Source organism: Garra rufa, chromosome 15, assembly GCF_049309525.1.
Source record: "Garra rufa chromosome 15, GarRuf1.0, whole genome shotgun sequence".
In the NCBI taxonomy this organism is placed as follows: domain Eukaryota; kingdom Metazoa; phylum Chordata; class Actinopteri; order Cypriniformes; family Cyprinidae; genus Garra; species Garra rufa.
The window spans coordinates 30,187,019-30,209,377 of record NC_133375.1 but is presented as its reverse complement, the minus strand read 5'-3'; the positions used below and the strand labels follow the sequence as shown (position 1 = coordinate 30,209,377).

Genomic DNA, 22,359 nt, shown 5'->3' with positions numbered 1-22,359 from the left:
GGCCAAAATAAAATTAGTCATTTGCTGGAGAAAGACGTTTTATTTTCCCTAAATGAAATGGATTTGAGTGTTTGCGCCTTGGGTGCTGGTGGAGCGCTGCGAGATGGATATCACAGCCACGGTTATGTAACCCACTCCTGGATGTGATGTCATCCCTGCAGATGTAGAGCAGAGGATCCAGTTCAGATGGGATTTATATTTATTCGATGCTTTACGAACACTTGATTCTTTATTTTGATTGATGAACATAGCAACGTTTAGCAGCTGCTGTTATTGTTGTGGTACTACAGTATGAAGTATGCAAAGTATTACACAACTCATAATATTGAATTCTGAAGCTTAAACAATAATGAGGTAGTACAGATGGAAATACCCTGGACCTTTATGGCAAACTAGTCTTTACATGTACAGAGGTTATTTAAAAATTAATCTGGGTTTCGAGAATTCCGAGTTTTGTATGGAAGCCCGTTTCCACCACTGAATAAAAAATAAAAAAGCTAATCATGACTTTTTATCTCAAAATTCTGACTTGTTTTCTTGCAATTGCAAGTTTACATACAGCAATTCTGAATTTTGTTCAGAATTATGTGATATAAACTTGCAATTTTGACTTTTTTCCTCAGAATTGTGAGATATAAACTTGAAATTGCGAGTTCTAAAGAATTGCGAGATATAAACTCGCAGTTCTGATGTTTTTTCTCAGAATTGCATGATATAAACTTGCAGTTGTGAGTTGCAATTATGAGAAATTAAGTCAGAATTGCGAGATATAAACTCACAATTGAGACTTTTCTCAGAATTGCTAGTTTATATCTCGCAATTCTGACTTTTTTTCTCAGAATTACAAGTTGTTTTCATAATTATGACTTTATAACATGCAATTGCAAATTATTAAATCAGAATTGTGAGTTTTTATCCCACTATTCTGACTTTATAACTCAAAATTGTGAGTATATCACACAATTCTGAGGAAGAGTTAGAATTGTGAGTTTGTATTATACAATTTTGAATTTTTTGTCATGTATTTATATTAATTTATTATATAAATGTAATGTACAAAAATATATTTTTTTCTGCAGATCTATTTACAGTATAATCTAGTTTAATCTTATTTTAGAAATTTAAGATAAAACATGTTTTTTGTTAGTTAATTCATGTTTATTAATATAATAAACTAATGTTAATTTGGTAACATTTGTTAACATTGGTTAATGTTTTAACTAACATAAACTAACAGTGAGCAGTATGTTTTTTCAACAATAATCTTTGTCAATGTTAGTTAATATAAATACAGAACTGTATTTATATTAACTAACATTGACAAAGATTATTGTTGAAAAAAACATATTGCATGTTTGAAGTGCATTAACTAATGATGAAAAAATAATATTAATTTTCGAAAATGTATGGGTAAATATTAAAATTCACATTAAGACTAATAAATGCTGTAAACAGGGGTCTTCAACTAAAACGGCTCGAGGTCCGGTAATGAACCCTGCTCACCAGCCGAGGTCCAGACAATTATATATAAAAAAAATATTTTTGTTTTTTTGCGAGACCAGGGTATCTGCAGCATATTTTATCTTAACATTTAAATACCTTTTTAAAGACCTGAACAAAAAATAAATTAATAAATAAATAAATTATTAAAATGACTGTAAAAAGCATGATTTACAATTGAGATGCAGGTTTCACAAAACAAAAAAGATTTCTTAAATTATAAAATTCACATTCCAGCCTTCAAGAGTCAAAAGTATTAATTCTTATATTAATTTAAACAATTATTGGCAATCAAGTATTATATTAATTAGCATATATTTTATTGCCTTAATTGTTTAAATTTGTATAACACATGATCTTGTCAATCCATCAGGTAACATTTACAACTCCACGTGTTTGGTGCTTAAAACCATGGACTGATTTTTTTACATTGGTCTTTTTGACAACAGCAGACGTACGAGCTGATTAAAAACGGCAGATCATTCTCTTCCAGCAGGAGGCGCTATCAGAATGGTACACAAAGCAGCGTCACAGCTGACTTTGAAACGTGCAGCGCTCATCTTTATTCAATGGATAACCTTATAAAGTTTCATCGCAATTCTTGCCTTTCAGTCCCCACATTTAAGACCACCTGAAATCATAATTAAGACTTTCTTAACCCCTAATAACACTACAGTCACCAATGAAAATTAAGAGCTTTATTTCAAGAACCGACTTTCAAAAACAACCCTTAGCCTACACAAAATACGTTTCTTTTTATTTTTTCCCCACTGTGTTCGGTGCACAAGAGAAATATTAGGGAAGTAAATTAATATCAGCATATGAAGTATATTCGTTAGGGCTGCAACAACTAATCGATAAAATCGATTATTATTGATAATGAAATTCGACGACAACGATTCTCATTATCAATTAATCGGTCCGCCCCACAGTGCACGTACAACTTCAGAGGATTACGTCAAATTACAGCACTGAATGACGCATTTCTATAGACACAATGCATCTAAAAATAGTGGAGGAAACAGACTGAGATGCTGCAGGAGAGTTACTTGATCCAAGCTGCCCAAAACATGAGAATTCCTTATTTTAAACTTGAAGCTAATAGCGTAATGGCTTGCCCTGTGAGGCGCTTTGAGATCCGTTTGCATCCTCAGCATGAAAACTTTCAGTTTACGGTCATATCCTTATCTGTAAATGTCACAAATTCACACGAGCATTTCCATTTATGCATAAAAGTCCATTCTGGCAGTCTGTGTTAAGTTTAAATCTTTACTGAATGAGCGTGTCAGACAGGAACACAGAACACAGACCGGTTTTCTTTAGTTTATAAAGTTAATTTAGAAATATATTTGGAACACGTTTTGTTTGTGAAATTCAAGTTTTCGTTTTTTAAAGTAACGACCGCAAGCGGCCAGCGGCAGACAGATCAATTTAGCCTTCTCAAGTTATCATGATTTAAATTAAAATCCTTAGATATCAAAAAAAAAACTTAAAGCATATCACAATATTAGTTTAATCGTTTAACCTAGATAAATGTGTACTAATAGGCGCATATCCAATCGTTTGTACGGAGAGTGAAAGCTTGGCAGGACATGGAGGTGCCAGCGCCATGTGAAACTTAATTTTTCCTCATAAATGTAAGAGTAATAAATTTACTGTAAATTATTACTTCACTACTATAAAACGAAATAATTCAAATCGAAAACAAAACTCTTTCATTAGCTATAGGCCTAATCCATAAAGATGCATTTAGGCTTTAAAAGCGCGTCCAGTGAGCAGATGGCGAGTTAGGATCGTCAACTTCATCTTTGCGACACTGACTCAGAAAATACTAGTTTATTAATAAATAATTTGAATATCTGCTTACTTGTCCCCCGGCACATTCATGGTAATTACTTTAGCTGGGGCTTTGCAGCCAGTTTAAGCTTACTGCGTGTGTTTGAACGTGGAACTCTGCTGAAGGCACTTGCGCTCGCTGCTGCTGTTGGCGGGACACTAAACACCGCCACGGCAGAATTAATAGCAGAAACACTCTATTTTATGCTTGTTAGTGTGTTTTTCTTCAGATATTTGTCTTTTCTCTTTATTACAACAGGTGAATTGTTGTAAATTGTTAAGCACTGTATTTTCATAGCATTCAGAATGTGGAATAGTGTGATTTTGAGGGAAAAAAAAAAAAAGTTTTTTGGCCAATTAATCGAAAATAAATAAATAATCGGCCAACTAATCGATTATCAAAATAATCGTTAGTTGCAGCCCTAATATTCGTCTATCATTGTCTCTTAGGGAATGTGCACGTCAGATGCTGAAAGCGCTGTTTTTACTTTCACTTTAACATATTGCGCAGTTTTCACGTTGCTTGTGTGATATCCATTGGCTCACCGTCGTGGTTTAAAACATAAATATGTATAAAAATACAGTATAAAAAGATATATTTATAATATTTTGCGACGTAACCCCAACATAATGCGTTTCCATCAACGTTTTTCACTCACTGAAAGCTACATCTGTCTGCTGATCTCTACTCTCCTCACTGCACGGAAGATTGCACCCAAACGCTGACCCTAGTGTGCTTGATATAAATTTATTTATTAGAAATAGCGTTTGGTATTTTTTATTTAATTATGTCAAAAGCTTTCACGGTCCGCATGGACGCATCTTGGTCCGCCAGTTGACGACCCCGGCTGTAGAATATTGTGAAGTGTTACTGTTAATTTATACAGTTGGAAATGTTAAAAATGTACTAGTAGATATATATATATTAACCTACATTAACAATTGCTGTAAAAATATCTATTTTTGTCAGTTCATAATAGTTTATACATACTTAATACTTAACTTGTGAAAACAAATTGAACTCGTTCGTAAATTATCAAATTTTCCTTGCAGATTCATATACTTTTCGAGCTAAAATTTTGATGTTGAATTAAAAAAGTCAACAGAACTGTTATATATCCTACATATTCACGTGCCCGCGCCACAGGCTTTTATAGGTGTCATTTTCACCTTGTTGTCATCTTTACCCAATGCCAGCTCTCCAAAAAGGCTGTTTATGAACTTTTCTGCCCGTGAACTTTGGAGCACTTCTCCGAAAGAGGAAACACTATGTTAAAACATGGCAGACTGTGAGTGTACTTAAAGAGAGGAGGAAGAGAAACTCTAAGAAGGACAGTTATTCATCAGAACGGGTCAAAAAGTCACCAGATTCTTGCGAGGTCTGAGAGCAGCGCTCCTTCGGCGCGGTGGGCAGTGCTGAAGCTCGCAGAACAAGGCAGCACTTTGTTGCGAGTGCAGGACTGGCGTGCGCCGCTGCCCGCTCTCTGCCCGCCATGTGTACATTGGCCAGACTGCAGAGCACAGCAGAACACAGGCGGCCCCGTGAGAGAGACAGAATGAAAGCTCTTGTCTAGGGAAGGACAGATAGAGAAACGGGCAGATATAAAGAGCGAGTTTCCGAGGGCGTCGATGCGAGCAGAGGGCAAGACTGGTGATGAAGAGATGGAAATCTTGATGGAGGGAATCAGGGTGGGTTGGCACGCGTAGATTCACAGAATGGTTTTGAGGTTTGCTGCTGGGAAGCATCAAGCCGTCTGGGTTGGAAAAGGGATTAGAGAGGAAAGGAAGGAGTCTTGAAGGGAAAGGGAATACAAACAAATGAATGGCATTTGGGGGGAGGACGGATCTGTCGGCAGGAATCGTACTGCAAACGGTCATTGGAAAGTCAAATTTAAAACCTGGTGACCCTGCAGTTTATGCGTGCTTGTTAACCGGCAGCTTACTACAACAAACTATTCCTCGGTGGTTTATTTTTGCATGCACACATACTGTAAATAGAGTAGTCTGCTACTACAAAAAACCCACCAACTAATCACAAGTAAACAATCTTAAATCTTAGAAAAAAGTGCATGAATTCTAACAGTGATGTTGTTGCAAATGCATGTTAAGAATTGTTGGATACCAAGAGAAAGCATAATTTACTGAAGCGTTTCCAGATAAATGCTTTTCGAGTGATATCAGGGGATCAGCTACATTGTAAATAGCTTCTCTACAGTCCAAAACTTACATCAACAAATTGTTTTGAGAGACAGTGAGGGATCAATAACTTATCATGACTCAAAAATCTTATTTTGTTTCCAAAACTGCTCATTGTGCAAGAGAGAAACGGTCTTGCTATAGCACCCCTGTGTTTGGGCTTACAAACCACATATTACTGGAACCAGCGCTGATTTCTCTTTAGTTATTGTGTTTTGGATTGTGTGTGTTTGTGCTGCTATTGTTAAAAACATGTATGTGTTCTGTTTTTTTTTTTTTTTTTTTTCTCAGGTTCACCCAAATGGACTGTGATGGTCATCTTGCGCAATGTTTATCAGAGATGCATGAAGATGTTATTTGGTGATGAAAAGTCATTTCTCTTATATTATTTTAGACTTGTTTTTTCCTTTATGTTGCATTTTGATTTTGATTAACATTCTGATTACTATAACCAAAGACCTGGAAAGGAATAGTTTAAATACGTTGGTATTTAATGACAAGCTAGTCTTTAGATGTACATATGTTATTTAAAAATGAATCTGCATTTTGAGTTATGTATGAAAGCCCATTTCCACCACTGAATAAAAAATTCAAAAAGTAACTATGACTTTTTATCTCACAATTCTGACCTTTTCTCACATTTGCGAGTTTACATTTGGCAGTTCTGACTTTTTTCTAAGAATTGCAAGATATAAACTCGCATTTCTGACTTTTTATCTCAGAATTGTGAGAAAGAAACTCACAATTGCGAGGTATAAAGTAAGAATTGCAACAGGTTTTTTTTTAGAATTGCATGATACAAAGCAGCAGTTCTGAGAAATAGTTGCAATTCTGAGAAAGAAAGTCTGAATTGCGAGATATAAACTCACAATTGTGACTTTTTTCTCAGAATTGCTAGTTTATATCTAGAAGTCATAAGAATTTATATATCGTAATTATGATTTTATAACATGCAATTGTGAGTTAAGTGAGTTTCGAGATATAAACTTGCAATTCTGAGAATATATCAGTCTTTTAAACTCAAGTATGAGATTATATTACACATCTCTGAGAAAAAAAGTTTGAATTTTGAGTTTGTCAATTCTGACTTTTTAACTCACAATAGCGAGTTTCTATCTCAAAATTCTGAGAAAAAATCTGAATTGCGACTATTTCTATACATATAAACTCAGAATTGCTTGTTCTTGCAGTTGTAACGTTTTTGTTTATATATTGTAAATATGATTTTATAACACACAATTGTGATTTATTAGGTCAGAATTTTGAGATACAAACTTATCAGTCATTATCAGTCTTTACCCCTCCCTCAGAATTGGACTTAACTCACAGTTGAGAGATTGTGAGATATAAACTCGGAATTGTGAGAAAGAACGTCAGAATTGCGAGATACAAACTCGCGAGGAAAAAAAACAGTAGCGAGTTTAAATCCCGCTATTGTGATTTTATAACTCTCAATTATGAGAAAAAAGTCTGAATTTCGAGTTATGTCGCGATTCTGACTTTATTACATGCAATTGCGAGTTTACAGGTCAAAAGTTTTGTAAATTATTTTAACAAAATAAGAGGGACCATACAAAATGCATGTTACTGTTTATTTAGTACTGACCTGAATAAGATATTTCACATAAAAGATGTTTACATACAGTCCACCAGAGAAAATAATAGTTGAATTTATTAAAATGACCCTGTGCAAAAGTTTACATCTCCTTGGTTCTTACCTGAATGATCCACAGCTTTGTTTAGTGATAGTTGTTCATGAGGCCCTGTCCTGAACAGTTAAACTGCCTGCTGTTCTTAAGAAAATTCCTTCAGGTCCCACAAATTCCTTGGTTTTCCAGCATTTTTGTGTATTTGAACCCTTTCCAACAATGACTGTATGATTTTAAGATCCATCATTTCACACTGAGAACAACTGAGGGACTCATATGCAACTATCACAGAAGGTTCAAACGCTTATTGATGCTCCAGAAGGAAAAACCATACATTAAGAATCAGGGGGTGAACACTTTTGAACAGAATGGAGATGTGTACATTTTTCTTATTTTGCCTAAATATCATATTTTTTAATTTAGTACTGCCCTTCAGAAGCTACAGAAGATAGTTACATGTTTCCCAGAAGTCATTGTTGGAAATGGTTTGAATACACAAAAAGGCTGAAAAACCAAAGAATTTGAGGGACCTGAAGGATTTTTCTGAAGAACAGCAGGCAGTTTAACTGTTCAGGACAAACAAGGTACTCATGAACAACTATCACTAAACAAAAAAACACAGCTGTTGATTATTCAGGTAACAACACAGTATTAAAAACCAAGGGATGTAAACTTTTGAATGGGGTCATTTTTATAACTTCAACTATTATTTTCTCTTGTGGACTATATGTCAACATCTTTTATGTGAAATATCTTATTCAGGTCAGTACTAATTAAACAATAACATGCATTTTATATGATCCCATTTTGCAAATTCTGAAAGGGGTATGTATTTTGACCTCACAATTCTGAGGAAAAAACGTCAGAATTGCGAGATTAAAAAAAAAACAAGAACGAAGATTTACTCTTTAGATTTACTCACTCTTAGGCCATCCAAGATGTAAATAAGTTTGTTTCTCGAAAAGAATGTGCCTTACATCTCTTGCTCACCAATGGATCCTCTGCAGCAAATAGGTGCCGTAGGAATGAGAGTCCAAACAGCTGATAAATACATCACAATCCACAAGTAATCCACACGACTCCAATCCATCAATTAACGTCTTGTAAATTGAAAAGCCGTGTTTGTAAGAAACAAATCCATCATTACAGTGTTTTACCTTTAAACTGTTGCTTCTAGCCTAAAAATGAACTGTTTTAGACCGTTTTCTTTGGAAACAGTGTTAGATATGTGCATATTTTTGCTCATATTTTATCCAGAAGCAACTTTTGAAATATAATTATGGGGTTGTTTATTACAAACTCACAGCTTGTGGATCACTGTGATGTTTTTAATAGCTGTTTGGACTCTCATTCTGATATCACCCATTCACTGCATAGGATCCATTGGTGAGCAAGTACTGCTGTATTTCTCCAAACCTGTTGAGATGAACAAACAAGCTCATCTACATCTTCGATGACCTAAAGGTCAATACATTTAGATTTTAGTGTGAACTATTCCTCAAATATGATTGATGAATATACATTGTGCAATAAAAACAGTGCTCTCTCACAGACCAGTGTTTTTCTTTTTTTTTCTCCACACCCAGAAATCATGAGACAGGAAATGTGAAGTCATTACAATGAACATTTACTGATTTACAGTTGTTATCTAAGATGCGTAAGACTTAACTTCATAAAACCAAAGACATGTTCACATCTCTCTCTCTCCCACCCTCAGCCCACAGAAACTCGACTAGAGCTTTCATTTACAATAATTTATAAAACAAACACTTCAAATATAAAAGTATTCCCCTGTAGCACATTGATAAGAGCGTCATTTGCTTTGGACTCAACATAAGGAAAGAACCGAAAAGAAAGAAAACAGCTTGCGACAGCTTTTGTATTTGGCAAGTTGATAAATAATGGAAATTTCTCGCTTAAAATGCTTTCAGGGACAGGAACCTTGTGTTTTATTGCAGTCTTGGGCTCTGCGTTTGAGACTAGCGGCCGGGACACTCTCTTATAATGATGCAGAAACAGATTTATTTTGTTTTGTGTGAAAATTTTTAAGGGTTAAATTACAGTTATTTACAATTATGCCAAACTCATTCCAGTTGAAATAATAAACATGAATAAAACCCCAACAAAGGACAATCATAAATCCGTTTCACATGGATTCTGTACATTAGCTCAAGCTGTTGGAAAATTAAAATGTTGGTCAGATGAAGATGATTTATTGGTCCTTGGTCCTTTGTAATACACCATAGTACCATAGTGTTTTTCATACAGTTTGTAAAAAATAATCATTGGTTTGCAGGAATGAGCTAAATAATGTCATATTAAAAACCTGATTTCCACTAGCACTATACCGGAATGCCACTTGTTGACCGTTTGCGTTCACCTCAAGTTCCCGTCATAAATAGTGAAGTTGATCGAAATTTTGTGCCTGTTTTTGTACCAGCTTTTCATTAGACAGCTGAAAACATGCTGGGGAAAATCTGGCTTTGCTCTCCACCTCGTTATCGTTACGTTCGTCACGCTTGTTATCTCCCGGGCCGTTCTTTGTTCTTAGGCCGTCTGCTAATCTCGCTACTGTCTGACACAAAAGCAGCTAATTAATCCTGTTAACATGGCAGCAATTCTTCTTACAGGTCTGATTTCATCAAAGCGTTTGCATCTAGTGTCGTCTTCGCTCTCCAGGAAGAGAGGGGAGTAAAAAACCCAAAACTTGAAGATTAAATGCAATGGAAGATAGAAAACATATCTAGTTGCTTAATAACACAACACCTTATCACTGAGAGGGATTAATCAGTCAAGCTAGCCTGTGATTGGCTGCTTTTATTCTTTAAAGGGAATAAAAGTTAGCTTTTTTGTGTGGCCTGGAATTTAAATAGATACGGTTTAGTGAGTCTAGCATACTAACATGCTACTCTCTGCAGTATGTATACTGTGCACAGTATGCATGGGATACCCAGATGACCTACTACATTTGCCAAGACACACACAGCGCAGAATAACATATCCCATAATACACACAACTTGCCCTTCCATTTCCGTTTTTCTGGCTCATTATTTTGCCTAAAACTGATTTTAAAATACAAAATAGTCATTAGTTGCTTATACGCAACATCACAAGGTAACGTGACAGTGTAGCATACTAATTTCCAAAGTGTTTAGTGTGGAATAGTGACAATCATTTTCCCTACTATTAATGAAAATAGCAGATAGAATACAGTGTATACTATGAGTACTGTAGTAGTCTAGAACTCCATTGAGAACACAGCCCATCACTGAATGATATAAGATTAGCATTCTGTGCTAACTGTGTTTTATATTGAGTGTTGACTTTGAGCATTTGACTGCAACTACAAAGACAGTTCTGCCGTGTTTAGGTCATCTGAGATTCAGTCACATCACTGTTGCACAATTTTACCACCAAACAACACCAGCTACATGATGTACAAACCCTTTGTTGTGATTTCTCGCTCTCCACAACATCTCAACAGCACGTTATTGACAGATCACATGAGTATAACACAAAACCCTCTTAGCAGAGTGAGGAGCAGCCATTTAGTAATATAGTGTGCATTTGTAATGAAACCAAGGGTCATTAGGAAAAACGTGCCTGTGGTGACATTAATGCAAAATTATATTGCGTTGTTTTCAACGTGAAATGTCCAGTGAGTGGCGCTCAGTTTCATGAGTATTAGATGAACATGAATTAACGTCTATTAACGTTTTTTTACTGTTGTTTGCTGTGCGTTTCGCAGGTCGGAAACAAAATTATATGAAATACAGTACTGTCTAGGGCTGGGTGAAAAAAAAAATTGATTTATCGAATGATATTGATTCTTTAATCCTAAGAATCGAGCCTTATAGCCATATAACCTGTTTCAGTTCATTTTAGCGCACCTCCTATCCAATAAATCGCATTAAACTTTGTGCTTTGTTACTTTTGATATGAAAACAGGTCTCAGATTTCAAATTATGTCCATTTTATTACATTATTCAAACAATAAACACCGTTTTGGCGCTGTTTATTGTGAAGTGACAGCGCCTCAGTTCAAGAGAAGCGGGAGTTCACGTCAACTAGTCGTCTGCTCAGCTCTCGAAATAAATATGAATTTACATCCGAAGGTATGTTAAAAGAATAAATACAACTTACCGAAATCCGTATCATGTCTCATGTAATCGTTCAATCCGTGTTTCAACCGTGCAAAGACGTCAATAGCTTGTAAACAAAACCTTAACGTCAAATTTACCTCACTCGTTAGTCAGCTAGAAAAATGCAGGTGAGTATTTCCTCTTCATTATCGTTTTTGATGTTCTTCAGTATTTAATTTAGGTTTGAAAAAAAAAAACGAATTGTAGACATAATTATGTAATTTAAAGTTAACTTTAATATTATAAAAACTTTGCTGAGTGTATTTTAAGTGTATACAAATCAGCTAATTTTGATCTTTAGTATTAAAGTAATGCCGTACCAACTCTCATGTATATTTTACAGCATTAGAGTGATTTTTTTCCTTGAGAAAATTTGCATTATACCTCATATGTACAAAATAATCAATATTAAATCGAATTGTGAAATTTGTGTCAAAACCCAGCCTTAGTACTGACCCTACACCTGAAATGTTAACAAAAGCAAACGTAAGTAATTTTAAACTTGTTCCTACAAGTCTTTGAGCTCTTCTATCATGAATTTCACAGGATTCATTGCATCTTAAGTGCAATGCTGTACTGGGTGAGCAACCGAGCAAGTTTACCATCCACCTTTTTCTTCCCGTAAGAGCGGACATGGCCATTTGTAAATTTTAAGGGTCTGGCTTTTGTCTTATCCATGTCTAGCAATTTTTGTTTTCTTATTTTCTGTACAGCTCGTTGTGCTGCTTGATATTGCAAATTGGTGTATCTTACCATATTATTTTAATGTTTTATCTTTGAGCACACTGGTTTGTAGTGCAGTTTTACCGTTTACCGCACACTGTTATTCTTCTTGTTATTTTCTTATTGGCAGATTATGAACTGAAAGTCTCACCCACAGGCTTACTTCCACGTTAAAGAAAAAGGTGGATATGGGAAAAAAACTGGTTGTATGTTGTAAATGTCAATATGTATTACAAACACATGCACTATAAAGTGTCTTGTGGTCCTAACATAATATTGTGCAAGGAACTGTGCAAAAATAAGTTTATTTAATTAATAAATACATTTATTATCGATTAATCTGCCCTGTAATCATAATTTGTGTAAAAAGAAATAATAGTTCTTAGTGTTTTACTGCTGGTAGTGTTCACTTCAGCTAGAAACTGCATTAAAAATGTATCTCTAGGTGCATTTTTGGTGTTTTGCAAAAATGTGGATAGAGGCACGTTTTTCTAATGAGCCTAGGTTGGTGATATTACTGCCAGTCTGATGTAATTGGGCTTTGTGGTCATTCAGTGTCTAACCTTCATGTCTTAGTTTCAACATATGTATCAGTGTCTTTGTGTTATGTAAAAAAAAAAATAATAATAATAATAATAAATTAACACCTGCAGCTCACTTCCTCATTGGATGGTGCATTGGAAAAACAACTCCACTAGCGTGGAGTTCAGAGCAGTTTGGAGCATCGTGAATTTTGGATCTTTGAGGCACTTCTTCAAAAAACACATTTTATCTCCCATTTACTCTGTAAAACCAACATGGGTGGTTAAAAGCTTGTGGTTTGAACCACAGCTACCCACTGTGGATGAAACCATCATGGTCATGAATTAAAATGTGCCACTTTGCATCATAGAAGGCATCATAAATTCTTCGATTGGCTACCTACACTATAATACAACATTTTTTTTTTTTTTTTTTTTTACCTTTGAACATTATACATTCTTGTTTTGCTTGAGGACGCGCCCCACACAAGATTAAAGAGAATCAAAAAATAAAATTAAAAAATCGAAAATAAAAGTGCACATTAAGTTAGAACTGTCATATTTAGCTAGGGTTGATGGGAAATGTAGTCTCTGATGGACGCAGGCACACATCGAAGGACTCAGAGTCCCAGACACACACAAACATGGGCGTGAAAATCAAAAAGGATGCTGGGAAGCAGGAAGACAATCAACAGCTGAAATTTGGGGAATGGTTCGGAGTTTGTTTTCTGAAGTTCCTCCAGTCGCTTCTTCTTCCAGTGCAACCCCAAAATAACTCAAGGAGGGTCCGGAACTTCAAGTCTTAGTGTTGCTTTTTTGTCTTTTCCACAGTTTTTTTTTTTTTCTGTGAATACACAGTCTGAGCTAAACTCAGCTGTTGTAGTCTTGTGGAGCCGCAGGCAGAGAAACATCAGCCGTATTGTTCTTCCCTCATATGGTTTCTTCATTGGAAAGCAGCAGAGGATTGATGTACTCGAATCCCTCAAACTCAGACTGGTCTATTCTCTTTATCACATCCCTGAGGAGAGAAACCAACATTATTAATGAAAGAACTACAATTCAATCCCGCACTGTGGCTTAAAGCAAAAATTAGGGGAAAAGTGAAGGTTTGATGAATTGAATTTCTGTTAGGTGCTAATAAGCACTGCAGAGAATGAGAAAGAAGTTGCTGGCATCATCTTTTACATGTACATTTATTCTATTATTATTACAAGTTTCAAAAAGGCTACACGGGGGATATGTAAACTTATGAGCACATCTGTAAATGCAGCCAGCCCAACAGAAACAACAACAACCTTTCCTCATCTGCGTCGAGGGGCTGGTTAACCACAAAGGGGGCTCTAACTACAGCAGTGGGCAGACAGAATTTCACTAGAGTACAATTGAGAAACTCAGCGGCGTCTTTCTCCTCTCGGCTATTTTCTGCACTGGCAGTGATCCTTCACATGTCTAAAGACATGGTAACATTCTTGCTGAAATCAGACCTCTTGCTCTTCAGAACCTCAAGAATCCATTGATCTATTTTATCATCCTACTGAGGATACCGCACTGCTGTAATGCTCCACCTCTTCTATGGCGTAATGCTGAACCGATTCAAAACTCGTTTATCACGTTCTGTCAAACACGGTCCGCGGAGGACAATTCTCCTCTATAACAAGCTCTGTAGGAACTGATATTTCACCAGATCCGGGATCAGTGCCGAATTGTGTTTGTGCTGTGTCTGTTTGAATAAAGTCCCCGGAGGGCCACTTGACTGTATGTGGGTGTGTGTGGGGTCGAAATGCCTCCAGCAAGAGTAAAACCTAAAATAACATGAATGACACCTCTATGCTGTAATATCAGGCTCGGGTTTCAAAGGGAGTGCAGGGGGGAAATGTGTGATGCCGCAGAGGAAGAAACACAGAAAGACGGACGTTCTGGGCGCTGACCAAAATAAACAAGCCTCTTTGCTGCACAAATGTTTCCTCAGAAAAGAATTACAAGGTGGAGCTTATTCAAAAGAAAGAATGAACGAAAGAAAGACCTTACTGACCGCAAACTTTTCAAAGATGGTGTACTTTGTCAATTTTGTGTAGTCGACTAAACTAGATAATAATGCATTGGGAATCCAAGTTCCCTTTATAAGCTGTTTGTGTGAGCATGTAAAAGGGAATCGTGTCTCTAGTCGCAATGGATTCCAGTTCATCCTTTTCCGCTGTGCTCTGAGACACATCCCACTCTGGATGCACTTTCCTTTAATCCAACAGACTAAATCTCTTACAAGGAAGGATTTCACCCCCCACCCTCTTTTTTCGTCTGCCAGAACCGTCAAACAAAAAAGGCTTCCATCACTTCCTCCTCCTCCTCTTCTCCTCCACAGAGTGGGACGTCAGGCTTTTCCAGAGCTCGCTCCGCTTTTGAAGTGTCTGGCTGCTGCGTTCCTTTGAAGCCTGCTCGGAAAATCTCGTATTGAACTAAGAACCCGTCGTGGCTCTATAGATTACTGTCTGTCAGTTCATCTGGCTGCGGCCCGCTTGCGTTCTGCTAATTATGAGTGACAGGTTTACCGACAAATTGACTTCAGTCGGCTTGTAGACTGCAATGATTGTGTACTCCATAGTTAATGTTCAGAGTTAAATGAAGTGCATCTTGGGCTTCTCATGGAGAGTGAAAATATCAAATCACCTCAAGATACTCAATGAACTTATTTGTAAGCACCAGAGTTGCACTCCATTGGAGTTGAACTGAGAATGTTGGAATTCCTGAATTCAAACTAAATTAGATTTAAGGTAGTAAACAGGATGCAGATTTGCAACAAATTTGAATCTAAAGAAGTAGAATCAATTGAAACTCAGATGGATGGATTAAGCAATAGATAAAGCAATGACGGATGAATAGATGGATGGGTAAAACAACAGATAGAATGTTAGAAGGAGCATGAATGGAATGATAGATAGAAGGATGGATAGATAGGTGGATGGAACAACAGATAGAACGACAGAACAAGGATAGATGGATGGAAAGATGGAAAGATGGATGGATATATGGAACAATAGATAAAACAATGGATGGATGGAACAACAAATAGAACCATAAAATGAGGATGGATAGATTGATAGACAAATAGAATGATAGAACAAGGATGGATGGAATGATAGAAAGAAGGATGGATGGATGGAATGATAGAAGGATAGAAGAATGGATAGGTGGATGGAACAACAGATAGAATGATGGAACGAGGATAGATGGATGGAATGACAGATAGAAGGATAGATGGATGTATGGATCAATAGAAAAAAAACAAGGATGGATGAATAGACAAACCAATAGAATGATAGAATAAGGATGGATGAAATGATACATAGAAGGATGGATGGATGAACAATAGATAAAACAAGGATGATGGATGAACAATAGATAAAACAAGGATGGATGGATGGAACAACAGATAGAATGAGGATGGATGGATAGAATGCTGGATAAAAGGATGGATGGAACAACAGATAAAACAAGGATGGATAGATGGATGGAACAACATAGAACGAGAATAGATGGATGAAGCAATAGATAGAAAATTGGATGGATGGATGGATGGAACAACAGATAGAATAGAACAAGGATGGATGGATGGAACAACAGAAGGATGGATGGATGGGTGGAACAATAGACAGAACAAGGCTGGATAAATGGATGCATAGAAGGATGAAACAACAGATAGAACAAGGATTGATGGATGGGTGGATGGATGGCTGGAATGATAGAAGTATGGATGGATGGAACAACAGATAAAACAAGGATGGATAAATGGATGGAACAACAGAACAATAGAATGAGGATAGATGGATGAAACAGCAGACAGAATGATAGAACAAGGATGGATGAATGAAATGCTAGAAGGATGGATAAATGGATAGGTGGATGGAACAACAGATTGAACAAGGAGAGATGGATTGAACGATAGAAGGATGGATGAAATGATAGATAGAAGGATGAATGGATGGAACAATATACAATTAAACGATAGATAGATTCAATTCAATCTGTCATTCCAATTCCAATCCAATTCCACTGAAAGCAATCTAATTCTTTTAACTTTTGCATAACCCTAGTCAGCATTGTAAGTTTTGAATGCACAGCACTCAGATTTTGGCGATAACAGGATGCATTTCAGTCATGGTACCAAATCACATTGTTAATCAAAGATGCCGCCCTCTTTCAGGGATGCATTTTTGGAGCTCCATTTAATGTAAATTGAAAACAGGAATCCTTTTTAGAGCTTAAGTACTGCCTGTCTCTATGGATCAAATCAGAATAACAAATTCAGCCAAATATAAAAGTCATTGTGAAGCCTAGAGTCCCTCTCCAGAGAAATACACCTCTACAGAACAATGCGTCTCAAAGCCCGGCACAATTGTCCTCCACACAGAATGACTGGAATGTCTGAAGAATCTCTTGAGAGAAATGGGGCGAGACCTCAACAACTGACCCAAATGTATTCAGACATGCCATGAGTCAACCTACAATCCTCCACCATCAAATAAATGCACATTTTTTGCATTGAGTTGACTAGCCTTTCTCTTATTTTAGCACTTGTTTTAATCACGGCGCTATTCAAAAGGACCGAGTTTATGAATGAGCGGCCGAAGAAAAGACTTGAAAGCATAAAAGCCCCCCTAGAAACTCACTTCACACTGATTAAAGCCAGTTTCCACACGAATCTCTGGTTTTTAATGCCTCTCGGCATCAGGTTTTTGCCATTTAAGAGCTGTTCTTTGTCCTCCCTTTCAGTGTGGCCCTTTTCAGTGCACCTCATACTGTAAAGCAATCAGAAACTCCAGAGGGGATGTTTCCATATGACATCACCACCTCTTGACGATAGCCTCCAGATGGGTAAACCATTTCACTTCATCTCGCTCTCACTTCTGAAGGGGAATCTTAGACATAAACCTCACCATCCTGACCAGCAGAATCAAGCTGAGTGGAAACCCCCGTCATTAAACGCCTAAATCTTCTGCCGGTGCAGTCATGTAACTTTGAAGTCGTTAAATTATTACATAATCGCTCTCGAGATGGATTCCGCAGAAGTGACGACTGACTTTAATTTGTATTTAAACATTTGGAAGATGTTACCGTGTGTAAGGAGATGCCAGTTTGTCTTTTCATAATTCAAATTTGGACGCATTCTACCAAACACGAGTCCAGTCGTATTAGCGGTTTTTAGCATCTGAACAGGTCCTTGGAAAAACAGGTGGAGTGATTCTTCTGTAGGAGATCTTTACTGATCATTTGTGGTAATGAAACGCCCTTCGGCCAAGCATAACATTTTTCAATACTTACTCGTCGTCTGGTGTCAGCTGCACGGGTTCGTTGGTGAACTGCGTGTCAAAGTTGTCTAAACCGTAGTCGTCTGTGATCTGAGGTTTGAACGGTGGCGTCACCTGCTTCTGTTCCAGCTAGAGGAGAAAAGTGAGAAAATGACCAATTAGAACGGAATCCACTCCGACTTCTATTAACTTCTATGCTCTCGTTTCCAAAACTTTGTCCTTGGCTACACGGTCTACATTGCAGAGATCAACGACATTCTTAAAAGCAAAGATTCTTTACTGGTATCTGTCACATTTATGGAACCTTTCTATTCCCACAATAGGTTCTTTATAGTTTAAAGATTTTTAAAATGTTCTTCACACACAAAAAAATGGTTCTTTTAAGAACTGTTCTCTGAAAGGTTCTTTGGGGAACTTTATAAGTGAATAGGAGTAGTGTTGCCAAAATGCTGAAAAGCTAGGGAAAGAAAAATGTTGCCATCTAGGGCAAGTAAAAATCTGAACTATTGGCCTGATTGAGCCAAAAAATAAATCAATTCTTTTTGTTGAGCCCTACATAGGACTCTGGTTTGGGCCACTCTACGTAGGCAGCAACACAAATAGCAGTCCGTGCAGGTGATTAAATTTACAATTGATTCCAACAGAGTCTATTGTTATCATGTTGCTAAGCTAACCACATGGTACCCTAATGGACTATGCATGACTCCTTCCGAATTTAGCAACTTCCCTTGCAGCAGGGAATTAAATCTTGAGGAAGTTCCCAGTGGAAATTTTTAGTCAGTAGTATCAGGAGTATCAGAGTCCATGAGCGAGCAAAAATATAATAATAATAAAAAATTACATTTAAAAACAAAAACAATGGGTAAACCAGCACATATTACATTAGAATGACTGGTTTTTGTTTATATTTTTTCGTATGGAATTAAACAAAAGAAATACAATTTAAAGTCGACATTTTTTTCGTATGGACCCCGTTTCCACCACTGAATAAAAAAATAAAGGTAATTGCGACTTTTTTGTTTGTCGTGATACAAATTCGCAATTCTGACTTTTTCCCTCAGAATTCCATAATACAAGCTTGCAATTCTTACTTTTTTCTCAGAACTGCATGATACAAACTCGCAATTCTGACTTTTATCTTAAAATTGTGTGACAAACTTGGAATTCTGACTTTTTTTTTCTCAGAATTGCATGATATAAACTCAAAATTCTAACTTTTTTCTCAGGACTGCATGATACAAACTCGCAATTCTGACTTTTTTCCTCAGAATTCCATAATACAAGCTTGCAATTCTTACTTTTTTCTCAGAATTCCATAATACAAGCTTGCAATTCTTACTTTTTTCTCAGAACTGCATGATACAAACTCGCAATTCTGACTTTTTTCCTCAGAATTCCATAATACAAACTTGCAATTCTGACTTTTTTCCTCAGAATTCCATAATACAAACTTGCAATTCTGACTTTTTTCCTCAGAATTCCATAATACAAGCTTGCAATTCTTACTTTTTTCTCAGAACTGCATGATACAAACTCGCAATTCTGACTTTTTTCTCAAAATTGTGTGACAAACTTGGAATTCTGACTTTTTTTCTCAGAATTGCATGATATAAACTTTTTTCTCAGGACTGCATGATATAAACTCACAATTCTGACTTTTTTTCCCAGAATTCCATGATACAAACTCGTAATTCTGACTTTTTTCTCAGAAATGCATGATACAATTCTGACTCTTTTTCTCAAAATTGCATGATACAAACTCGCAATTCTGACTTTTTTCTCAGAATTGCATGATGCAAACTTACAATTCTGACTTTTTTCTTAGAATTGTGTAATACAAACTCACAATTCTGTTTTTCTCAGAATTGCATGATAGAAACTCAAAAATACAAAAATATTTCTTTGTATAGAAGCCTGTTTCCACTACTGAATTTGACAATATATATATTTTTTTTTTTGTGTCATCATACAAACTCGTACTTCTAACTTTTTTTCTCAAACTTGCATGATACAAACTCACAATTCTGACCTTTTCTTTTTTTCAATTGCATGACACAAACTCGCAATTCTGACTTTTTTTTCTCAAAATTGCATGATACAAACTCGCAATTCTGACTTTTTTTCTCGAAATTGCATGATAAAAACTCACAATTCTGACCTTTTTTTCAATTGCATGATGTAAACTCAAAATTCTAACTTTTTTCTCAGGACTGCATGATATAAACTCACAATTCTGACTTTTTTTCCCAGAATTCCATGATACAAACTCGTAATTCTGACTTTTTTCTCAGAAATGCATGATACAAACTTACAATTCTGACTCTTTTTCTCAAAATTGCATGATACAAACTCGCAATTCTGACTTTTTTCTCAGAATTGCATGATGCAAACTTACAATTCTGACTTTTTTCTTAGAATTGTGTAATACAAACTCACAATTCTGTTTTTCTCAGAATTACATGATAGAAACTCAAAAATACAAAAATATTTCTTTGTATAGAAGCCTGTTTCCACTACTGAATTTGAAAAAAAATATATATTTTTTTTTTGTGTCATCATACAAACTCATACTTCTAACTTTTTTTCTCAAACTTGCATGATACAAACTCACAATTCTGACCTTTTTTTTCAATTGCATGACACAAACTCGCAATTCTGACTTTTTTTCTCAAAATTGCATGATACAAACTCACAATTCTGACCTTTTTTTTTAATTGCATGACACAAACTCGCAATTCTGACTTTTTTCTCAAAATTGCATGATACAAACTCACAATTCTGACCTTTTTTTTTCAATTGCATGACACAAACTCGCAATTCTGACTTTTTTTCTCAAAATTGCATGATACAAACTCACAATTCTGACCTTTTTTTTCAATTGCATGACACAAACTCGCAATTCTGACTTTTTTCTCAAAATTGCATGATACAAACTCACAATTCTGACCTTTTTTTCAATTGCATGACACAAACTCGCAATTCTGACTTTTTTTCTCAAAATTGCATGATACAAACTCACAATTCTGACCTTTTTTTTCAATTGCATGACACAAACTCGCAATTCTGACTTTTTTTCTCAAAATTGCATGATACAAACTCACAATTCTGACCTTTTTTTCAATCGCATGACAAACTCTCAATTCTGACTATTTTTCTCAGATTTGTGTGATACAAACTCACAATTCTGACTGTTTTTCTCAGAATTGCATGATAGACTTTAATTATGTGATATAATCTCACTATTGTGAGAAAACATTTAGTTCTGAGGAAAAAAAGTCAGAACTGCGAGACATAAAGTAGCAATTCTGACTTTTTTTGAGAAATGTGACAAACTCGCAATTGTGAGAAAAAAGTCAGAATTGTGAGATATAAAGTAGCAATTCTGAGAAAATATCAGCCTTTTTCTCCTGCAGAATTGGACATTATATTCTGAAAAAGGAGAAATTCTGAGAAAGAAAGTCGGAATTGTGAGATATAAACTCACAATTGCAAGAAAAACTTCAGAATTGAAAAAAAATCAGAAAAGTCAGAATTGTGGGATAAAAAGTCACAGTTACTTTTTTTAATCTTTATTCAGTGGCGGAAACATGCTTGGAAGAAAGCAGAATTTTAAAAGCATCTGGGTAGGAAGTTCATATGGAAAAACATAAATTCTATTAATGTCAAAGCTGGACCAGATCATGTATACTACTGTTTATGAGATTTTTATAAATGGTTGACTCAGTGTGACATCTGCTTTCAAATAAAACCACAATGAAGGACAAAAAAAAGCAAGACATTTTTGTTTTTGACTCAAGGCCACTAATGAATAATATTCCATTACTCGCTGCATTAAAAACACTGAACTGAAGAGGGAGAATGGTCCTTGTGTGAGGGACACTTCAGTTTGCGTGAGTCCTGAAGTACCTCAAAGTGTTTTTAATAACAGACAATAAGACAATAAAGTAGAAAGGGACAAGGAGATAACTAATGAAGGGCAGAAAGAAGAAAGAATGAGACAGTAGTTGTTGTATTGTAGAGGCTTGAATGTTAAGCACTTGTCAGAATGGACAGATTCTGTGGACGTCAACAGCACGGGTCAGATAAGGTTTGTTTTCACGTTTGGACTCTTTTTGCCTCTCTAACATTCTCTGTGTGTTTTGAGGACATGATCCTGCTGTGTTCCACTCCACGCCGATCTGCACAAACTGGAACAGATGGCCTCTCTTCTCTCCTTTCACTACTATCTCACTCTCTCGATTTAGTCTAATTCATGAGTCCAGCTTAATGTCTCTAGTGTCGGTCTGTCAAAAGACAGCAAACAGGCCTTTACATTTATTAAAGAAATTGTGAGTGCTTATTGTACAAAACTCACTGATATGTGGTTGGGTGTTTTTTAATGCGTTGTTATGCAGTTTCTAGGTCAATGCTTAAGTGTGGCCAAAGTCAAAAGACCCTGCTAGGTCTCAATTTTCCCTTTGTTCCCTTTTCCAAATCATATTTTTATAT

At 36.0% G+C, this 22,359-nt stretch overlaps 1 protein-coding gene across 1 annotated transcript in view; it reads right to left on the bottom strand.

Annotated features, from left to right (window-relative positions):
• Positions 1-8,791: 8,791 nt before the first annotated feature.
• prkcz (protein kinase C, zeta) overlaps positions 8,792-22,359 on the bottom strand; it is a 131,523-nt gene continuing 117,955 nt past the window's right edge. The window contains exons 15-17 of the mRNA XM_073819855.1: positions 18,085-18,104; positions 17,885-18,000; positions 8,792-13,586 (exon numbers count right to left, since the gene is read on the bottom strand). Of these exons, the coding sequence (XP_073675956.1) occupies positions 13,499-13,586; positions 17,885-18,000; positions 18,085-18,104 (224 nt within the window). The 3' untranslated portion in view covers positions 8,792-13,498. The remainder of the gene's footprint in view (positions 13,587-17,884; positions 18,001-18,084; positions 18,105-22,359) is intronic.